Source organism: Glycine soja, chromosome 2 (genome assembly GCF_004193775.1).
Source record: "Glycine soja cultivar W05 chromosome 2, ASM419377v2, whole genome shotgun sequence".
NCBI lineage: Eukaryota > Viridiplantae > Streptophyta > Magnoliopsida > Fabales > Fabaceae > Glycine > Glycine soja.
In genome coordinates, this window is record NC_041003.1 from 40,534,618 (window position 1) to 40,556,803 (window position 22,186).

The window sequence follows — 22,186 nt, forward strand, 5'->3', positions numbered from 1 at the left end:
ATGAAGGAATGCATTATTGACATCAAGCTGTCTGATAAACCACTTATTCGAAGCAGCGAGTGCCAGCAAAAATCGAACTATAGTAATTTTGGCTACTGAGAAAAAGTATCTAAATAGTCCAGACCTTCAATTTGGGTATAGCCTTTAGTAACCAAGCGAGCCTTATACCGTTCAATAGAACCATTTGCATTATGTTTGATCTTGTACACCCATTTGCAACCAATCACATTTTTATGCTAAGGTAAATTAGTAAGCACCCATGTATGATTCCTTTCTAAAGAAGAAATTTCATCAAGCATAGCTCGAACCCATGAGTCATGTTGACAGGCTTCAATATAAGACTTAGGCTCAGAATTAGCAGAGACATTAAGAATAAAGTTGTGATAATGGGAAGAGAGCTTATTATAGGAAATCATAGAGGAAATAGGATGTTTGGTGCCTGGATGATTAGTGACAGTGGTTGATGCGAAACTGGTTTGATAGTCATTGTATTTGATGGGTCTGGTTCGAACTCTGTCAGTCTTACAAAGGGAATGTTCAAAGGAGGTGGGTTCAGTATATGGCTGGTCAACAGATATAGGTTTAGGTTGAGGAGGTAAAGGTGTAGGAGAAGGGGAATCTATAGGAAAAGAAAAGGCTTGTGGATTATGGGTAGTGATGGAAGGGTGAGCAAAGATGGTAAGGTCATTAATATTGAGAGTGGAGAAGGGAAAATAGTTCTCATAAAAAATGACATTTCGAGACACTTCAATGGTTTGTGTATGGAGATTGTACACAATGTAACCTTTCTTGTGGGATTTAAATCCAAGAAACACACAAGGTAAGGCTCTAGGATCCAGCTTTTTTCTGTTAGCATTGAGAGTGCTAGTGTAACATAGACAACCAAAAACTCGAAGTAAATTAACATCATATAATGCAGAATAGAGTTTTTGATATGGGGAGTCATTTTTCAAAAAATGTGTAGGAATGATATTTATCAAAGTAGCAGCATGAAGTAAAGCATAGGACCAAAAAATGTTTGGAAGGTTAGATTGAAACAAAAGGGCTCGAGTTACATTAAGTAAATATTGATGTTTTCTTTCGATAATCCCATTTTGTTTGGGAGTTTCAACACAAGTTGTTTGATGAATAATACCAATGGTTTGAAAGAAATGACTCATGATAAATTCGGCACCATTATCTAAGCGAATAGCTTTAACTTTTGTATCAAATTGCCTTTCAACATATTTAATAAAACCTTGTAAAAGAGATTGAGTTTCAGGTTTAGAAGACATTGGCAAAACCCAAAAAAATCTAGTATGATCATCAACAATATTAAGAAAATATTTATGACCATGTATAGAAGTGGTTGAACAGGGACCCCAAATATCAACATGTATTAAAGCAAAGGGAGAAAGAGAATGAGAACTACTAACGAGAAAAATCAATTTCTTTTGTTTGGCTTTGTGACAAGTATCACAAATAATCTCTCTGACAAAATTTAAAATGGGATAATATTGTTTCATGGCTAACATTCTTTCATTGGATAAGTGTCCTAATCTGCAGTGCCATATATCAATGTATTTTATTACAAGAATTGACATAATTGGAGGGATTGAGTATAACAAGGGATGTACTGTTGTGATGGCTAGAGGTTGACTTGAGTTTGTACAAACTAGATTCAACATCAATTGTACCAATCATCCTCTTGGTGGAGATTTCCTGTATCAGACATTTATTAGCCAAGAATACAAGTTGATAATGCATGGAATTAGTAAATTTGGAAATGGAGATCAAATTGAAATTGAAATTAGGTAGATACAACACATTAGTTAGAACAAGAAATTCTAAAATATGCACAGTCCTAAAGTATCTAGCAATTAGTTGTTCTCCATTAGGGAGGCTAACAGTGATGGGAGAAATATGTTTACACTCACTATATAAATCAAGGGAAGATGCAATATGATCAGTAGCCCTCGAGTCAAGGAGCCAAGTATTGAGATCAGAATCATTGTTTATGGTGCAAACTATAGGTAAAACACTTCCTATAACAGAATCAATTTTAGGAGCTATACCAAGTTGATTGATATGGGCTGTCTGTGTAGAAGAAGAAGATCCAATGGTAGATGTCTGTTGTAGCAAACTCATTAGAGCTTGATATTGTTGTGATGTCAATTTCATTTCTGAATTTTATCTTTCCTGAATTATAGTTGCTGCTGCTGAATTCTCATTATTCATTGGTTCTGTAGCTGTGTCATTGATATTAGCATCGGGTGCCTTGTGCAAACAATGTCCTATTGGATATCCTTGTTTCTTGAAGCACTCTGTCTCAGTGTAGCCAATGATACCACAGTAATTGCACACTTTACCGCTTCTGTCAGTATTTCAGCCTCTACCATTACCATGAAAAGTTCAACCTCCTCTTCCTCTATGCGATGAAAAATTACTTGGATAGCCATTCTTTTTCCAACAATCTTCAACAACATGTCCATTCTTCCCGCAATAGCTACACAGATTTCTAGAATGAGAAGCACAACTAGCATTAATCAAGCTGAGATTATTCATATTAACAATCCCATGAAGTTGTCTTTCTTGTTGAGTAGCATATGAGAAAACCTTATTAATTGAGGGAAGAGGATCCATCATCAGTATATTGGACCTGACATTGTTGTACTAATCATTCAATCCTTTTAAGAATTGCATAACTTGATCTTGTACCTTCCTTTGTTTCACAATTACAAGAGCATCACATAAACATTTTTTAACACGACTACATATTGGATCTGGTCTATATGATTCTAATTCATCCCATATTACTCTTAATTTCATATAGTATTCTGTAACAGAGATATCACCTTGTTTGACGGGAGCAACTTCCTACTGTAATTCTCAGATTCTCAACAAATCACCTTGTGAATATCTTGATTTCAGATCTCTCCAAATATCAACGGCATTATCCAGCCAGAATATAATGTCTGATTGATGGTGATACCGAATGTATCAACCACGAAACTACCATATTGTTGGAATGTTTCCATGCAGTATGAAGAGCATGATTAGGCGTTGGTTGTGGCAAAGAATCATCGACAAACTCAGATGCACATAATATGGGCTATGAGGATTGAGCGAATCCTCTAGTGCTGAAGGATTGGGGGAAGCCATGGGAGAATTGAAACAATGTCTGTATCGAGGAAGAACAAAGAGAGTGCGCAACATAACTCTTCAATTGAAGAACTCTGATGCCATGTAGAACTCATGGCACAACATATTCTAAAACAGGGAGAAAAGAAGCTCGAAGAAGAAGACGAAAGGAATGCTTCTCATTACTCAATTCAATTATGAATACAAATTATATATAAGAGTTAGTTTATAACAAACTAACTAACAACTATGATACCTAAGACAGTTGAAACAGTTACAACTACTGTAACTGAAATGAGAGAAGACTAATACAGTTATAACTACTCTAACTAAAATGAGAAAAGGCTAATAGTTTCTAATCTTTTTTTTATCCATAAGCGTTTTGTTTTTTTACAAGTTGAATATTAACGAATTGAATAATTTCTTTATTATGAGAATTTCTCTTTTGTTCTTGGATTAATTAAGAACTTTATCATATTTGTTAGTTTTATCGAGCAAGTTAGGATCACACTTCTTCATAATTTTAGTTCTACAAAGCAAGCAAAGTTAGGATTAAGTTTCTTCTAATTTCCTTGTTAGATTTCAAGATGATCCTTAGATTGATAACGTGTTTTTTTCTCTCTCTAATCTAAACTTTATTATATGTAAAAAAATTCCAAGAAGATGGATTAAATAGACAAAACAATAATCTCATAATCAGAGAATATTTAGCTAGCGACAACTAGATAGATTAGAGGAATTGCCAAAAGCTGTACATGGAATAATAACAATAACAACGAAGAAAAAAAAAACAATGATGAGTCATGTGAATTCCAGCTAGCTCATAGGAGACAAAAGAAAGGGCTAGACTTTTAAAAAAGTAAAATTACTCGTGCTTCCTTTTCTCATGGATCTTCCTCAACCCCCAAAAACAACGAAACCCTCAAAATAAAACACCTCATATAAATTTATTTCTTTACTTTTTTTTACCGTCACATAATTTTAATAGAATCTGAAAAAAAAAATGAAGAGAGAATCAACATATGCACTCTCTTTTCTTGTCCTCTTACTCTCATCCATATTATTTTTCAACCTCGTGTACCCTTTTGATCTACAGTTACTTTCTCGCTTTGCTTTCTTGTCATCAAATGTCACTCCCAATAATTCACACAAATCGCCACTCGTCGAAGCATGCGATTATTCCAGAGGCCGCTGGGTGTGGGATGAAACCTACCATCGTCAATTGTATGATGAAAACTGCCCCTTTCTGGATCCCGGATTCCGGTGTCGCCAAAACGGACGGAAAAATGAAAGGTTTCGTAAATGGAGATGGCAACCTGATGGCTGTGACATTCCCCGGTATGTGATACATGTTTGTATCATGTCATGCACCTTGGCTACTTATTGCATGCATCTTGCATGGCTATATGCATGTTATGTACGTATTATTGATCAGTTTTCGGATAGTCTTTGTAGGGTATGTTTGATTTTCAGTTTAAAAATACATTTGGGGGTTGAAGTACTTTTAGAAAGTAAATTCATTTTAGTAACATGTTTGGTTACTCCCAAAAGTGTGTTTGCATTAAAATTTTTGTCTTGAAATTCAGTTTTACCACTTGGGTTACTTTTACGAACTCAATTAGCAAACTTTAATTCAAACATGCTGGCAATGGTTGAGATAAAATAAAACCTCACATTGTCAACAATAATGGAATCGTGTGGGTTTCAACGTGTCTTTTTGTTTAGTATTGTTCCTCCTCTCTTCTTTTGGATCAAAGAAGGGGTTTGGGTGAAAATAGTCAATAAAGGTAGGGAAGGAGAATGAAGCTAATTTTTCGTAAACACTTGTGGACACAATATCCTTATTTCCAATAGGGGACTTAGTAAGTAAAATGACGTTAATTATCTATTATAGTAGTGTTTATGAAAGAAAATAATAGTTAAGGGTTACCCTTCAAAAGTGTAAGGGAAAATTGAGTCTCAGTTGAGTCCAATACTACATACTTGTTTGGTGGTTTAGAAATCTGAACTTGACACTAGTGTGCTCCACTAATAAAAAAGGGGTTTTGTCCAAATGAAGCACTACAATGGTTGGAACATGTAACATTCAAGTTTGATAGTTGACTGACATGATTCAATTCACATTATGTTGGAAGCATACAAAGTGGGTAAGGTTCACGTTCAGTGATAAGCCTCCCCATCACTCATACCAAATTGTCGTGAAAGTAACTAACTAGCCATTGTACTTTTCTTTTTAGTTGTTAACCAGTACCCTTAAAATATTGATTAAAAAATTAAAAAAATAAAATATTTATAATGAAAATCATAAAAGATCTAAAACAAATCCTGAACCGTACAATTTTGTATGTCCTAATAAAAATCTTATTCTTTTAGTTGACTGACATGATTCACATTATGTTGGAAGCATACAAAGTGGGTAAGGTTCACGTTCGGTGATAAGCCTCCCCATCCCTCATACCAAATTGTCGTGAAAGTTACTAACTAGCCATTGCACTTTTCTTTTAGGTTGTTAATGAGTATTCTTAGAATATTGATTAAGGAATTAAAAAATAAAGTATTTTATAATGAAAATCATATAAGATCGAAAAAAAATCATGGACAGTCCAATTTTGTATGTCCTGATGAAAATTTTACTCCTTTTAGTTTCTTAATCAATGTCTAAAAGGTACGGCTAAGATTTGCTTCTTTTTTTTTTTTTTAAATTTTGTACAGTACTTTTTAAAAGTCATGAGTATCTGATAGCAACTTATCTTGATTGCATTGTGATGTAACTCAGGTTCAATGCCAGTGACCTCCTAGAAAGGAATCGCAATGGACGCATTGTGTTTGCGGGTGATTCCGTGGGCAGAAACCAATGGGAGTCTTTGCTATGCATGCTGACACAAGGGGTTTCTAACCTCTCCAAAATATATGAAGTGAATGGAAATCCCATAAGCAAACACAACGGTTTTCTGGTAATGAGGTTTCAGGAATACAACATGACAGTAGAGTACTACAGGACACCCTTCTTGTGTGTTATAGGTCGCCCACCACTTAACTCATCTAGTAATGTCCGAAGTACTATCAGGCTTGACGAGTTGCACTGGTATTTCAATAAATGGGTAGCAGCAGATGTTCTTGTTTTCAATTCCGGGCATTGGTGGAACCCAGACAAAACCATCAAGTCGTAGGTCAACTGCAACCGTTTCTTTTATAAAATTTAGTGTTGGCAAATTTATTGACTTAGGGCGCATTTGAATGAACTTTCTATTTAGAAAAGAAAAAATTTTAAGTGCTTTTTTTTAACCTTATAAACAAATAAAAATTATTTTGTTTGAGTACCACATAATTCTTTTTAGAAAATGTACTTCACTTTTTTGAAATGATTTTACATATGTTGCGTTAAATAATGTAAATAAAAAATAAAAAGTCTTCTATAATCGAAAATAAAACTTCTAAACAAACTCCTTAACATTTTGCAGGGGCATCTACTTCCAGGAAGGAGGAAGGGTAAACATGACGATGAACGTGAAAGAAGCATTTAGGAGATCCCTGCAGACATGGAAATCATGGACATTGCATAATCTCGATCCAAGGAGTTTCGTCTTCTTTCGTAGCTATTCCTCCGTTCATTTCAGGCAAGGGCATTGACACAATTCATCGGCAAACGCATGTTTCATGTAGTAAGACGTTTTTAATTTTGGCCAAACAGAAGTGTTAACTTAATTAACTCACTTCTTAGATGGTTTTTGCCGGTGGGATTCCACTCCAACTCTTTTGCATAGATTTTTTTTTTTAAAGGATAGACAAGCTCTACCTAGTTTTAGGTTCAGGTAGAGCTTGGTGTTTATTTTCATCATGGATTTCAGTATCTATGTCCCCCCATGACCCCCTGTTTTCTGTTTCTTTTGTTATTAATGAATTCGGGAGTTGGCTGCCTTGTCGGGTCTTTGTAGGGTTATCAACCTAGTTGGAATCGTTGCAAGCGCTTGACTCAGTCTTTCTCCCTCTTTTGCCTTAAAAAAAAAAAAAAAAAAAACTCCATTTCAAAAGTTCAAATTCAGTCACCCTAACATTAGTTTCTGGTGATTTCTTATGGTCATACAAGTCTTTACTATACAGGAATGGCACATGGAATGATGGAGGAGAGTGTGACATGCAAACAGAGCCAGAAAATGACCCTACAAAACTTGAAATTGAACCATATTATAACATATTTGTATCTGGTGTTGTCAAACAGACGCAATACGAGAGACGGAAGGCCCACTTTTTGAACATCACATATCTTTCAGAATTGAGGAAAGACGGTCACCCTTCCAAGTATCGGGAACCGGGTACTCCACCTGATGCCCCACAGGATTGCAGCCACTGGTGCTTACCAGGGGTGCCAGACACGTGGAATGAACTTCTCTATGCTCAACTCCTATCTGAGAAATTTGGCATCAACAAAATTTTTCCAGAAAGAGGGTAACAAAGCAGTCCAATTTTCATCAGATCACAGAATTGTTTCGCTAGCTATACATAAATCGGCATTGCTTCTTATCATTTATCTTCATCCACTTCTTCATCTGAGCCCATATCACTGGCTGTCATTTGCTTTACTTTCTCAAGCTGCCTCAAGAGATCCAACCTCTCTGGTGCATAAGTGGATGGAATCTGCAAGAGAGAAGGTCTAGTAAAAACCCTTATGATGTGATAATAGGAGAATTGAATCTGAATAGGAGATGGAAAAAAGCAGCCAGTCATAGTGTGCATACTAGAGATGGTACATATCTCTGAATAGCAGCCAACATTGCTGCATGCCCAACGGCAGTAACCTGTGCAAAATAAACATTTATTCTTTAGTAGGTTTAACACTAGACCATTACCCCAAGGACCAGATCTAATGTTGGAAAATGATAATTTACCACACCTAAGAAATAAAAATATATGAAATAGCAATAAGTTCATTTCTTTCATCTTTTCTACATTTTCTATAAGCATTAGCTCTTCATCTTATATTCCCCGCTCAAATTTATAAGAGGCAGAGAGGAAAAAATTATAGGGGGAAAAAGAATTTAATTGATCATGCCAAGTTTGGCAGAGTCAGATTCACTAGGAAAAAAATGGTGGAAACAAGAATCTCTCGCTTATCCAGGTTCCATGGTTATCAAACTCTCTAGTTAACTCATTAACTCTTATAAGTTTACGAGTCCACTTACCTTCTGTGAATTGACTTGTGTGTAAACTCTCTTTTTAGTAGACTCTGGGTAGACTCTATAAAGTAAACTCGGTAGACTCTCGAGTTTATCATCAAGTTAACGAGTCAACAAGTTAAAAAAATTAGACCAAAATGTAAGTCATTTTGGATTGTTTTCTATTTGTTTAGTGTTCAACATACCTTCAATTAGTGTGTTGTTTCCGAATAAAAAAATTCTCATCTTTAATAACATCAAACCCTTGTTCTCTAATAATATCAAACCCTTGATGGAAACGATCTACCACTACTATAACATTTGCAAGTTATTATCTAGTAGTGATGCATTATTAGACTTGGTTATTTAAGTATTGTGAAATTTATGATTTACTATTTTGCTTTATTATATTGTTGAAATGTTTAATTAGTATGATATTTATAGATATTTTGTTATTATTTTTATATGAAGTGAACTCTTACGAGTCTACAAGTCGAGTCTACGAAACTCTCACGAGTTTACATAAACTCTCGAGTTTGATAACCTTGGCAGGATCAATAATTAAATTTATTGACCATTGATTTGAATACTAAGCCTAGAGATGTAATAGTCTTGAAATATGAGGGGAGAGATGAATGAATTTTTAATATTATTTGATGATTCTCTGAACGTACATGCTCTAATATGAATATATTGACTAATTCTAATAAATGAAACTTAGGAAATATGGCAATACAGTATAATTACAAATGCTTCTAGAGGATATTACAAGAAAGAGAAAATGTAATCTAATTTCTATCCTAAATTAGAGCTATATACATACTTACAACACTCCCCCTCAAATTGGTGAATCAATGTCAATCATTCCTAACATGCAAAGTTGCTGAAATCACTCTATAGGTAAGCCCTTATTTAAAACTAAGAGAATGGCATACAATGGTTTACCAAATGCAGGGCAGCAGCAAAAAGGGGCACAATGAAGGTGCCAAATTTATGTAACTTACAAATGGGTATCTATTAAAACTTTCACCTAATAGCATAACTTTAAGGAGTGTTACTCCTTGACATAGAATTTCAACCTCTATGATCCAATGATTTTAATCCTTGTTGCCACATTGATCTTAAAAAGAAAAAGAAATTTTAATATATGATACAAATGGGCTTGTGCATTTTCCACTTTTACTCTTGCAGCAGGGGGTGCATCCAAGGCATAAGAAAGACATTCATGAGTCTTTCACAACGCTTTTAGGAGAGTTGATTCTTGAGATGGTATTAGAGCTTCATTGATTAAGTAGTTCTACATTCTTTGTTGTTACCATTCCTCTCTCTCTTTCTCTCTCTCTCTCTATATATATGTGTGTGTGTGTGTATATATAAGATTCAGTACATGGTTAAAGTAGGCAGCAAAATGGCCATAGCAGGCTTGCATGAGGAGCGTGTTAGAGATATTATAAAGTTATTCAAAAACTCTCACCTAACAGCTTAAGTTTTCAGGGAAGTTAGTCATTGATAGGTGTCAAAGTCTCCATAACTAAGTGGTAAATAGTTTTGATCCTTGCTGTCTCCATTCTATTAATCCGAAGTTGAAATTCAGCACATGGTTATAATGGACTAGTGCATTGTCCATGCTGCAAATTTCAAAGGGCCCTGCATGAAGGGGCATGTTAAAGATGTAATAAAGCTATTCATAAGTTATTACCTAGTAGTTTAAGCTTGTTGGATTATTAATCAATTATAAGAATAATGTCTATATCTTCTGAAATACCTTGTCACAATGGAAATTTTACTGCCCTTGTGATATAGTGGTCATGGCTTCTAATCCCCAAAACAATCTCCCCCAAGTGGGTAAGGCTACAGAAATCTGATCCTCCATATACCTCACAACAGTGGTAACCGTGAGCATTAGCCCCCCCTTTTTAATACATATACCTTCAGATGGAACTGTCAATCAACTAACTTGACCCGGGTTGCCCTAAGTGGGCTAGGACTGCCAAACCACACAGGCACCCAGCCCTCTTTATGTTTGATGGGTTAATTCAAGCAAGGTCTTGAGAATTAGGAAAAGTAACAAAGTTATAACATAAGACACCATCATAGAGGTTGAAAACATGATGTGATTTGTTTATACAATTTTGTTTCTTTTTCAATTTAGATTTCCCAACCTGGTAGTGGGGATTAAAAGGATCTGGTCTCAATCTCATTGACCCATATTTAAACAAGACAGTGATTTAGAACCCTAACCTACTTTTAATGGGATCTTTGTGATTACAAGTGAACAATATGCTTCTCTAGCCAGAACAAGACGCAATGCAGACATAGAAGATGAGAACAATAAAAATGTTCAACTCACTGGAAGAAGCATCAAAACACCAATAGGAACAACCGAAGCCATGTCAGTCAAGGTTCTTTTAAGTGTTTTCCTCTCCTTCTCAGTCAACTCATCCCCTATCAATGCCCTTCTAAGTAAACCCATGGCAGCAGCAACATCAATGGCGAGAAGCTGAGTTCCTTGCCAGACATCCTGCTTATTGAATATAAGATTTCAGATCTCAGATGTTTACAAGACGTAACAGATGGCTTAATTTTAAATTTCAGGGGACATAGTCAATATTATCAGAGACACTAATATATATTATGCCCACCAGTTTCTAGAGAAAACATGGGAGGGGGGAAGTTGGTTTCATCTGATCAATGCCATAATGCAAATGAATTCATAAACCAAATAAAAGCAAGACAATCTTTCCAAGAAAGAAAAGCCACAAGACAAAAGCATACCGTTCCTGTTTCTTTTAGTTTGCCAAAAGATTTTTCCAGGATATTTTCTTTCTTCTCAACCCTGGCCATCTGAATACCCCCAGCATCATCGCTATATGGGGCACCATCATCAATAACCAGTAAATCCTGTAAAAGCAATATTCAATGCTAAATACTCAAGGGAAAATAAACTTAATCAGAAGGACATACAGTGTTGGAATTAGGAGCATTCAATGTTTATTACCCTTCCAAGTAGCTTAGTGTTTAGCTGAGTTTAATATATCTCAGGATTTTGTGATATTTTAAATTTTTAATTGTTCTCTTGAAAATAGTAGTTTATTTATTTTTATTTATTATCTTTGTAACCATTCTTATTATAAATCAATTGATCGATCAATCAAGCTCATAATGATTTAATTAATCTGGTTGGTTTTAGCGTAATTGATGTTGATAAATGTTTTCAAAAAGTAAATTAATGTTTTAACGATTTTTAGGTTAGATGAAGTTAAGTTTTAGGGCTTGATTAGTGAAAGTATTCATGTTTTGAATTGTTGAACATTGATTTTGTAATGTATAAATTGTTCTTGAAAGGTTTCGAGAAATTTAGAACAATGTAATAGATCACATGAATCTTGTAACAATTACAAAAACAGGGTAAATCCTAAGAAATTCTTTTCACTGTTTTAATCAATTACAAGCCTATAGTATCAAGAGTTCAATTGTTCAAAAGAACAAGAAGTAAGAACTGAGAACAATGATAACCTAACAAACTCTTGAATGATTTTGTTTAAATAGTCTGATGATCAAAATAATCGATTACCATCTTGTTTTAGTTTATTACATCAGTGTTTGGAACAGAAATACTAGCTTCATTTTTTATTATTTTCGAAGCCGGATAGCTATATTAGTGATTATTATTTGTTGGCTTCATATAAACGAAAAATTGAAGAGAGAAACTTGTTTTTACATCATTACAATTAAGTTTTGAAAGATTGATCAGCTCTTATATTGACTCTCAAAGTTCAAGAAAAGTTCAAGAAAGATACTGAGTCTTCAATTTGAGTATCCATCACATGAAAGTGATTTTGTTTTGATCTTTTTGTAAGAAATGGTTCGAGAGTGGGGAATCTATCAAAGGGTAATAGCAGGTGAGGTATCCAACTTAGTTTTTCCTACTTGGTAAGGTATCCATGGTGAATGCTTAGAAAGCTTAAAGAAAATGTGTTTTGCTAATACTTGCAAGAAATAGTGGAAAATCTCATAAAGGATCTGAGGATTGGATGTAGGTCAGTGGTAGTGATTGAACCAATATAAAAATCATTGGTACATATTTTCTTATCCTTAAATTCTTTTATATTCAGTTTTCTTGAATAGTTTTGTGAATGTTATTGTGGTTTACATTGATTGAGGGTCATAATCGTATCATTGTGCATAAAATACATTCTCTAATCAAAATCAATACATAACTCTGACTAAAATCATATTTGGAGGAATTGGACTAGTTTTTGTGAAAACTCTAACAATCCAATTCACCTTCCCCTCAGATTGTTCATCCATTTGTCTAATTAGGAAGTTATTATTGTATTGATTTCATATGATGCAATTATGTGTTACAATGTTGATATTTATGGTAATATATAAGTTGTATTACAGACTTGTAAAAGGCAATTAAGGTGTCAGATCGGTATTCCTCAAGTTTTGAAGGAGGAAAGTGGACACTCCTTGCTGGGGAGAAACCCTGTGTTTGTACTCAAAACTGGCCTGAAAACCAGATTATTTTTATCATTATTCAGAATTCAGTGTGTTTATTTCTTGAGTCCAATACAAAGGATTCAAATATGAATTTTGAAACCTCAACACTTATACAAGAATCTATCAAGTTTGATATCCCTCATGTGTAGATTGTCAGTGGTTGGCCTTTGTATCATTCGTGGATACAAAGACACTATATCAAGAGAAAGTAACTAGTGAAGCACAAGAAAGATGAATCATAGATAACAAAGAAAGGATGATCAAAACAACAAAACATGTATCCCAAGCCAAAAGTAACAGATTAGTTTCCAAAATCTATACTAGTTTATAGTTTTTCATCAGCAACCTGCAAGATAAATTGCAAGCTAAAACCTTATAAATCAATAAGAAAATTTTAGGATAGTAAAAGAATTAGTATGAGGCAGCAGTACAGGCAGGATAATTAACAGTGCAGTTACAAACAACAAAGCCTTATCCCATTAGGTGAGATCAGATATATGGATCACACCTCACACAACACCATTTGGCACGGTTAAAAACCAAATCTCCAGAGATATTATTTACCAATGCATTTACTAAGCAAAAATTTTGTAAGCCATATAAAATCATAAACATGTAACTTATTGAATCTTTCAGACGTACTTCATTATTTTCTGATTGATAGGCACTTCTTTGAACTCGTTTCTCAAGTTCTATTAGCTCATTTCGCAGAAGCTCAAAGCGGTGGATTTCATTGGGTTCTTGGTCCACAACCCCTAGGTTTGGTGCAGACAGTTCAATATTATTTTCCTTCAAGCAAGATAGCAAGTCCATGTTACTCAAAAGTTCAACACGGTATACCCACTAATTATAACAGATAATTATCTTTACAATTAAACCAAATGAAGCACAGTGCTAATTCAAGACAAGGATTATTAGGTAATAAACTAAAGCAAAATAAATGACATTTTAAGTCCGTAGAGCATTTTGACATGTAAATTTTTGAAGTCAAACACTGTGTTTGTGAGTGAGGTGTGAGGGGTGGTTTGGGTCCTAACTACTTTGAAGGTGCAGGGTCCAAGCAAAAGCAAGTATAAAAAACTGAGGTTTATAATAAAACACAATTACAAATTTACAATGAACATTCTATGCTAATACTTTATTTATCACAATAAAAGCAAAAACAAATAGACAGTTGAGTTAGGTTGCACTAATAATATGGAAAGGAATATATCATCATCAAATTAATAGGACAACAATGCATACATAAGGATCCACATCAGACTCCAAGCCAGGCTTTTTGGTGACAGGACGTCCAAAGATGCTCCAGAATCCACGGGATTTTCCAACATTTCTGGAAGAAAAGATGTTCTTTTCATTTAAATATATATTTTAAGGAAAAAAACTCCAAAAAAGAGAAGTAACAGCTGCCAATTGAAGTTTCAGAAACCAGTAATTAGATTAGAAAATAAGCAAGCCAAAATTTATTATAAAAAATTCATACCTTTTGCTCCTGTCCACCCTTACATTAGCATTCTTTCTGCTTTTCCCTTTTATATACTCGTCCTCTTCACCAACTGGTGTGTAGGTCCGACCACTGTCAACCCCCTGAATCAGTATATTAAAAATATCATCGACTATAAAACAAATTCTCAAAAGGCAAACAATTGTGACTAGTGTACAGGGGAATCAAGCAAGATGATAAATTATTGTGCAAGGGAATGAAAAAAAAATATATAAAAAAAAGAGCACAACCCAGAGGCACAGCAAGAAGCAAACAGAATTAACCATGCATATACTACCAAAGTTGCATCCAATATTCCCCAAGTTTTTCAGCAAGACAAGCACAGAAGCTCAATTAGTCAAAATCCAAGTTTAGGGATGAAAGCAAAGGGAGGCACAAGCACCTTCCCCAAAAATTACACATAAGGTATTTCAAGTATACATAATAGTGTGTTCGTGTATATAATAACTTGAGTAACTCATAACTGGGCTATCTCAAGTGTCTCGCTTCTATTATAGTTGGTGCTAGCTTAGCATACAGCTGAGCTATTAGTGTTAGTTAACAGATAGATACTAATAGTTAGACAATTGCACTGAACAAGGGACCAGCTATCAAGTGTAATGTACTTTCACTAGTACATTTCGAGATCTATAAATAGATCAAAACTCTTATACATAACTGATTTTTTCTGACATTAATAAAAAAAAATACATTTTACATTTATTTCAGTTTCTCTCATCTCAATTTCATTTTCTCTCATTTCTCTTCAAATCTAATATATAAGGCATGAGTAGCTTTGGTTTTCTTAAAGTACACTTAAAGGTATAACTTGCCAACATATTCATTCTAAAAGGCAGGAGGGTGTATATGAGCACCCACTATTGTCAACATACATCACTCGTAATGTGTTAGCAGCAACTTATAACTTTGATTTTTTTTTTAAATACACCTATGGTATAGTTTGCTAAAATATTTTGTCTAAAGATAAGTGGTGTACATTACCAAACCTCATATCCCTAAGCATTGGGTTTTAAATTTAGCCTAATGGTATTTGGGATCCACGTAGCCAACCTCGCCTAGTGGCATAGGGTTATTGGTGGTGGTGTGCACATGTAATACTTGAAAAATTAAATTAGCAATTAGGTTAGTGAGTGTATACTATTTTATAGGTTATTGATCCACTAACTCAATAAACAAATGAAAATATTTTTTTAATTGAAAGATATACACCCAAATTGAGAGGATTGTGCTTAAGCTTTGATTAATGTATGATGCATTCAGCTTCCAAACTTTTATTAAAAAATCTTGACTTCTAGAGCAAATATCCATTTTGATCTTCCAAATAAACATTTAGCATCATATTGGTCCCTTGTTTATAAGTAGCAAAATGGAAAAATGGCACTTCAATGTCAACCAAGGCCATCAAAGTGGTCCTTCAACTTCAAGTTCCACCAGACTAATCTTTCAATGGATGAAAAAACAATACTAACTGCACTTTAGGAACCAAATCGATGTCTCCAATACACAACAAATGTAACTAAATATTCATTTACTCTAACTTTCATAATTGGCCCCCTCACTAGTTAAATTCTGGATTCATCCATTTATATCAACAAATACCAACAAACAATATATATATATATATATATATATATATATATATATATATATATATATATATATATATATATATATAATATTACAACGACATATATAACAATAGTGTAAATTACTAAGTAGGTCCCTGAACTGTTTGGGAGTTTTCAAATAGTCTCCAAACTATTTTTTTTTTAATTGGATCCTTGATCAAGTAAAAAAAATTTAATTGATCAGCTATGCCCGGTTTTTAAAACTGCCATAAACTAATCCTAGGGACCTACTTTTTTAGTTTAGGGATCCAAATTAAAAAGAAAAAAAAGTTTAGGGACCTACTTAGTAATTTAATCGTAACAATATTAGAACTAACTTACCCCAATGTCAGAAGGCTCCTCATTATGCAATATTAAAGGCACAAAATTATTTGGTGCTAGAAACTGGAAAAGATTTCCATTTTCTGGAAAACAAGCAAAAGACATCAACATACAAAAAATGACAGTGTTGTAGATTGTGTATCATCATATCATTTAGCTTGTAAATCATTATCAATATTTTGTATTTTTTGTACAAAATTTTAAGTAGATTTATTTCCTCATTATATGTAATTAGTACTGATTTTCTTATTTGTAGTCATCAGGCCAGATTTTCAGCCCGGAATTCTATGATAGCTTTTATTATCAAAGCTGTATATATTGTAACCTGAATAGTACAGTTTGGATCATTAGAAACTGATATTCAGTTCTTAATCTCCTTTGTCAAGTGACAGTCATGGAAATTAAAATAGTTTCAAGGTAGATATCCATTATGCATTGTTCCAAAGAATTGATCAAGGAGGTTGGTGAGGGTTGGAAGGTGTACCTCTTGCAGAGAATCAGCTTTTGCTCTAAAAGATGCCTCCAGGAATTCAGCTTCTTTCCAAAGTTTCCGTATTTTCTCCAAGTCAGAACAGGCTGCTTTCAAATGCTCTTTTCCAGAACTAGAGCTTGATACATGCAACTCTTGAAGCAACTTTTCAAGTCTTATAACAGTTTCTTCAACACTCTTCAATGCCTAGAATTATATGCCAAAGGGAAGGCATAAACAAGAATGAGATACATCAAAACAAAAGGTTTATAATTCCTATGAAAATTAAATGCATTTAACATGTGATGCATGAACTCATTTAACATGTTATGCATGAACTGTACATTATTCTAATAGTATTCAAGAAAAAATAAATGTATTAATCTGTAAGGCCTATATTTTCAGGTTTGACACTAATCCAAGTAATTTACTAATTTAACAAAACTGGAAGCAGCACTTGGATGAAATTCAAATTTTGAAAGTGGGAATCAAACCTCATCAAAAGAACCTGACTCTTTTATAGTTGACTGAACTGTAGATCTACGTCTAAGAACTGCTTTCTTGGCTTCAGTCTCCAATGCCCTATCCCTGCATTACATTTTTCAGAAATAATAAGCAACACAACTTTGGAATAAGAAACTCTAAAACATCAGGTTCACAACCCCTGGAATTCTAGTAAACGCTATAAAATATAAATACAAAGTATGTATAAACAACTTCAAAAAAATGTTGGCACCATACAAGGCATTAGACAATTAGTTCAACATCACATGGTATCTGCACTAGTTGCATGAGGGTGTTGGTGCTAAACAAGCTCTCTGGTAGGTGATGCTTTGTCCCATAATATGACCATTCAACCCATATTCCTTGCACATACATAGAATTTTTATCACCCCCCAAGTGAATGGATATTTGCCAACCAAATGGAGTCATCATGTTAAAAGGTAGCACTGTCTTGATCAACCTCTAAGTTCATTACAGCTTAAGAATATATTTTATAAGTAAAAAGACAGTAAGTTAGGAGAATGAGGGAGAGTGAGAGACTCAGAGAGAAACAGAAGGACAGGATTAGAGGGAGAGAGGGAGAGAGAGGGCGTGAGAGGGAGAGGAATAGAGACAATGTGACAGTGAAGGAGAGAGGTAGAGGGAGAACGGGCGAGAGAGTGCGCGAGAGGTCGAGAGTCACAGGCACGAACAGAGGGAGATGGAGGAACGCAACTCGAAGGGAAGAATTGCACGAAGGGCATCGATTTAACACCAGAGGACGGAACAATGACCTTGCTGAGGAAGAAAAGTGAACCAGGGTGGTAAGCAGAAGGTCAACGAAGGCTATGCAGACTTCCTCGTCGGCGGGAGGACAACTACAACAGCTGAAGTTAGGGGGCAGGAACACACATTACGACATTAACTGGAGGAACAAGGCTGATATTACTTCCTTTTACTTCACACACTTTCCTGATGAAGCTAACGAGGAGAAGTTATGGTGGCACTTCAAAAAATGGGGTGATGTTCGTGAAGTGTGCATTGCCAAGAGGCTTAACAAGGAGGGTAGGAGGTACGGGTTTGTGCGGTTCAAGGGCGTATTGGATGCAAAAGGACTGGAGATAAGGCTGGACAACATCGTCATTAACAAATGCAAGTTATTTGTCAACCTTCCGAGGTTCGACAGACCAGGCCGGAAGACAGAGTTGCAGGAAAGTAAACATGTTGGGAGGAAGAAGATGATCGAAGGGAGTAATCTAGCTCGGAGGTCATATGTGGACGTAGCGATTCAGGGGGGATGTCAAGGAGACACAAGGGTAGACGAGGTACGAAAACCAACCATTCAGATCAACCCAGAAGAAAGAGGGGGATCCTGGTGTGACGGAACCTGGATGGGAAAGCTAAAGAAGATGACGGAGGTAGAAACTCTAGAGGATCGCCTTGCATGGGAGCTAGGATACAATGTCGGCACAAAGTTCCTAGGTGATGACATGGTCCTACTTCCTGGGTTGTCCGACGACAAGGCTCGTCTCCTTATTCAGTCGGAGACGGAAAGAAGCGACTCTCTCTTCTACGAACTGAAGAAGTGGTCGCCGTCATCTAGACCCAATAATAGGGTCGTTTGGCTTCAACTTTGGGGCTTCCCGATACAGGTATGGGAGATGAAAAATTTCAGGAGGGCGGTGGCTGATATCAGGGACGTTATTGAGTCCGACGATGATACAGAGGATCGTCGGCGTCTCGACCGGGCTCGTTTATTGGTGAGGACACCATTGCCGCCGTCGATAAGGTCAAAGATCATCGTCCGTGTGGGGGAGCTCGAGTACAATGTTTGGATTGTGGAAGAAGTAGGTCCCGATGGCGGTCTGACCAAGAGAAGAAGCTTGTCGTCCGAGGGGTGGTCGGAGATGATAACTTCTGATGATGAAGGGGATGGGTGCGACGCGGTGGATGACACCGACACTAACTTTTCATTCTCGCCGGAGTTATCCAATCGGAATTCATCTCCGACGTATACCCAATGGGCACACCGTCGGACTGATGGTTGCAGCAGAGACGGTAGACCTTTGAGTAATACCTAGCTCAACGTAACCCATCAGGAAAAGTCAAAAAGCATGGAAGGTGCTATGTTGGACTCTAATTCCGGTAACGACAAGGGGACAGCTCTGCAGTAACACAGAAGGAAGAAGCTTATATGAAAAGGGAAATTGGCCAAAACACACTACAGGATGACTGTAGGCACAGACATCACTCACAGGGAAACAATTTGAATGGGGAAGGGAAAGCAGCAGATGGCCAGGCTTGTATCGGGGAAGAAGAGAAATATGCTATGCAGATCTCCTCTAATTCGTTACTGGGGCAGTGTAGGCCAGATTACTTAAAGGGCCCACTAGTGGATCAAGGAGGGTGCAATAAGGAAAATCATTATCCAACTGATCTTTCGGGAATGAATGAAGGGCAGAATCAAAAAGGGGGTGGGCTAAGTAATACTCCAGGCCCATTAACGACAGCTGAAGGGTGTCACAAGGAGGAGCCCAGACCTGCAACCCAAACCTTAAAAGAGAACCCAGAAAAGTTCTCTAAAGTCTATTCTCGTCAAAAGAATAGCTCCCAATTCAGGGCCCGAACCCCTCACATTGAGGCACAATACCCTCCACTTCCACATTGCAGCCCTACTTCAGCAGATCAAAATGACATTCAGCTTAAGGCTCAAAACCAGACCTTCGCGAACTCGGGTGGGAGGTTAAAAAGTATAATTCAGTGCAGTGATGAGATGATGCTAGAGGCTCAACATCTATGGAATCTGGGAAAGGACTTAGACATGGAAATAGATTTAGATACTCTAAACTTTCTCCACAGTTATGCTTCTATGGAGTGCAGAGATAGAGAAGAAGTCAAGGAGTTGGGGAATAGGATATCTCCTCAATGAATATTCTATCCTATAATATTAGAGGGTTGGGTAGAGGTATAAAGTGGGCCTCTATCAGGAACTTGGTTGGGAAGCAGAGGATAGACCTTCTTTGCTTGCAAGAAACAAAGAGGAAGTCTATGGACAAGGCTGTGTGTAAGGCCTTATGGGGCCAATCTTATTTTGATTGGGAGTGTGTTCCTGCAGACAACACAGCAGGAGGCCTCCTGTGTGTCTGGGATAGCATTAACTTCAGGGTTGAATCTAGAAGAGCTGAAAGGGGATTTATCATGTTGGAGGGGGTTTGGCTGGCAGAGGGTCATAGGGTAGTGGTGGTCAACATTTATGTTGCCTGTGATCTAGCAACTAAAAGACAGTTATGGCAGAGGCTATCTGATCTGAAAAGTCAGTCCCAGGTTCAATGTTCGTGCCTTGTAGGGGACTTCAATTGCATTAGGAACCCGGCTGAGAGAGTGGGAAGTAATCTCTGCCCACCAGACACTAGCATCATAGCAGAATTCAATGATTGGCTAGCTGAAATGGAGGTAGAGGATATTCCTTGCTTGGGAAAACCCTTTACTTGGTTCAGGCCAAATGGCTCTTGTAAAAGCAGGTTAGACAGAGTGTTGCTTTCGGACGATTGGGTTTCTAAGTGGCCTGATAGTTCTCAGCATAATCTTGAAAGGAACTATTCAGACCATTGCCCTATCATGTTGCAGTCCAAAATTACTGACTGGGGCCCAAAGCCTTTTAGGGTTTTTAATGCTTGGTTGCACAATAAAGATTTTAATAAGGTGGTGAAGGATTGTTGGTCTGCTAACCAGCCTATGGGATGGGGGGGATATGCCTTGAAATGTAAACTGCAGAAACTTAAACATAGGCTAAAAATCTGGAGCAAAGAAAAGTGTGGAGACCAGGACAACAAGGTGAAGTTAATCCAGCAGAAGCTGAATGATTTGGAGAATTCTTTCACAGCTCAACCCACTGATCAGCAGGTCCAAGAGCTTAAGAAACTCCAATCTGAACTATGGGAGCAATCTTTTCTTCAAGAATCTATGCTGCGACAAAAATCCAGGTGTAAATGGCTTAAGCAGGGAGATAGTAATTCTGCTTACTTCCATAAAATCATCAATTCAAGTAGAAGGAGGAATACTCTAAGGGGGATGCAAATTAATGGGGGCTGGGTAGATAAGCCCACAGTTATTAAGGAAGCTGTTCTTCAGCATTTTAAAGGCAGATTTGCAGAACCATGTTTGCCTAGTCCCAACTTAGATGGAGTATCTTTCAAGGCTTTGTCTCTAATCCAAAGTGAGATGCTGGTGGAAACTTTTAAGGAGGAGGAGATATCTAATGCAATGTGGGCCTGTGGTAGTGATAAAAGCCCAGGGCCTGATGGGCTAAATTTCTGCTTTATTAAACATTTCTGGAAGGTTTTGAAACCTGAGTTCCTCAGGTTCTTCTCAAAATTTCATGTCAATGCAATTATCCCCAAGGGCCTCAATTCATCATTCATTGCTCTCATCCCCAAGATCAAAGACCCACAACTCATTACTAACTTCAGACCAATATCCTTAATAGGATGTGTCTACAAAGTTATTGCCAAAGTCCTAGCTAATAGGCTCAGTAAGGTTATGAATCATCTAATAAATGAAAGGCAATCAGCCTTTGTTAAGGGCAGACAGTTACTTCATGCAGTTTTAATTGCGAATGAGGTTGTGGAGGAGGCTAGGAGATGTAAGAGACTTTGCTTGCTGTTTAAAGCTGACTTTGAAAAAGCATCTGACTCCGTGTCTTGGCACTTCCTTTTTTATATGATGAGAAGAATGGGTTTTCAAGAAAAGTGGATAGGCTGGATTAAAGAGTGTTTATCATCAGCTTCCATATCCATACTAGTGAATGGCAGTCCTACTGATGAATTTAAACCCCAAAGAGGTTTGAGACAAGGGGATCCCTTGGCACCTTTTTTGTTTAATCTAGGAGCTGAAGGGTTGACAGGTATGATGAGAGAAGCTGTTTCCAAAAACCTCTATCACAGTTTTTTGGTGGGGAAGAAAAAGATCCCAGTCAATATGCTCCAATTTGCTGACGATACTA

The 22,186-nt window shown here is 36.4% G+C and overlaps 2 protein-coding genes across 4 annotated transcripts in view; one reads left to right on the forward strand and one right to left on the reverse strand.

Moving 5' to 3' along the window:
• On the forward strand, positions 1 to 8,530 carry LOC114376206 (protein trichome birefringence-like 8). The gene is made up of 7 exons (XM_028334201.1): positions 1 to 82; positions 484 to 595; positions 2,229 to 2,331; positions 4,217 to 4,458; positions 5,897 to 6,286; positions 6,582 to 6,737; positions 7,222 to 8,530. Exons 1-7 carry the CDS (start codon positions 1 to 3, stop codon positions 7,568 to 7,570), a joined length of 1,434 nt encoding a protein of 477 aa, XP_028190002.1. The 3' UTR covers positions 7,571 to 8,530.
• The window catches only part of LOC114394061, a 27,697-nt gene continuing 12,634 nt past the window's right edge, over positions 7,124 to 22,186 (reverse strand). For 2 of the 3 annotated variants that reach the window (XM_028355615.1, XM_028355628.1), the window contains 9 exons: positions 17,196 to 17,289; positions 16,717 to 16,908; positions 14,263 to 14,366; positions 14,025 to 14,112; positions 13,422 to 13,568; positions 11,049 to 11,174; positions 10,624 to 10,794; positions 7,857 to 7,916; positions 7,124 to 7,755 (listed from right to left, as the gene is read on the reverse strand). In XM_028355615.1, coding sequence (XP_028211416.1) covers positions 7,642 to 7,755; positions 7,857 to 7,916; positions 10,624 to 10,794; positions 11,049 to 11,174; positions 13,422 to 13,568; positions 14,025 to 14,112; positions 14,263 to 14,366; positions 16,717 to 16,908; positions 17,196 to 17,289 — 1,096 coding nt within the window. In that variant the 3' untranslated portion in view covers positions 7,124 to 7,641. Of the gene's footprint in view, positions 7,756 to 7,856; positions 7,917 to 9,747; positions 9,921 to 10,623; positions 10,795 to 11,048; positions 11,175 to 13,421; positions 13,569 to 14,024; positions 14,113 to 14,262; positions 14,367 to 16,716; positions 16,909 to 17,195; positions 17,290 to 22,186 lie in introns of all 3 variants that reach the window. The other variant, XR_003662634.1, reaches the window with a different exon arrangement.

Bases quoted from the DNA above. Each gene is read 5' to 3' on its own strand.
- LOC114376206 (XM_028334201.1), top strand. From the start codon at position 1: ATGAAGGAATGCATTATTGACATCAAGCTGTCTGATAAACCACTTATT. The intron at 4,459-5,896 runs GTATGTGATACA...GATGTAACTCAG, and splicing joins GATGGCTGTGACATTCCCCG to GTTCAATGCCAGTGACCTCC. The intron at 6,738-7,221 runs GCAAGGGCATTG...TTTACTATACAG, and splicing joins TATTCCTCCGTTCATTTCAG to GAATGGCACATGGAATGATG.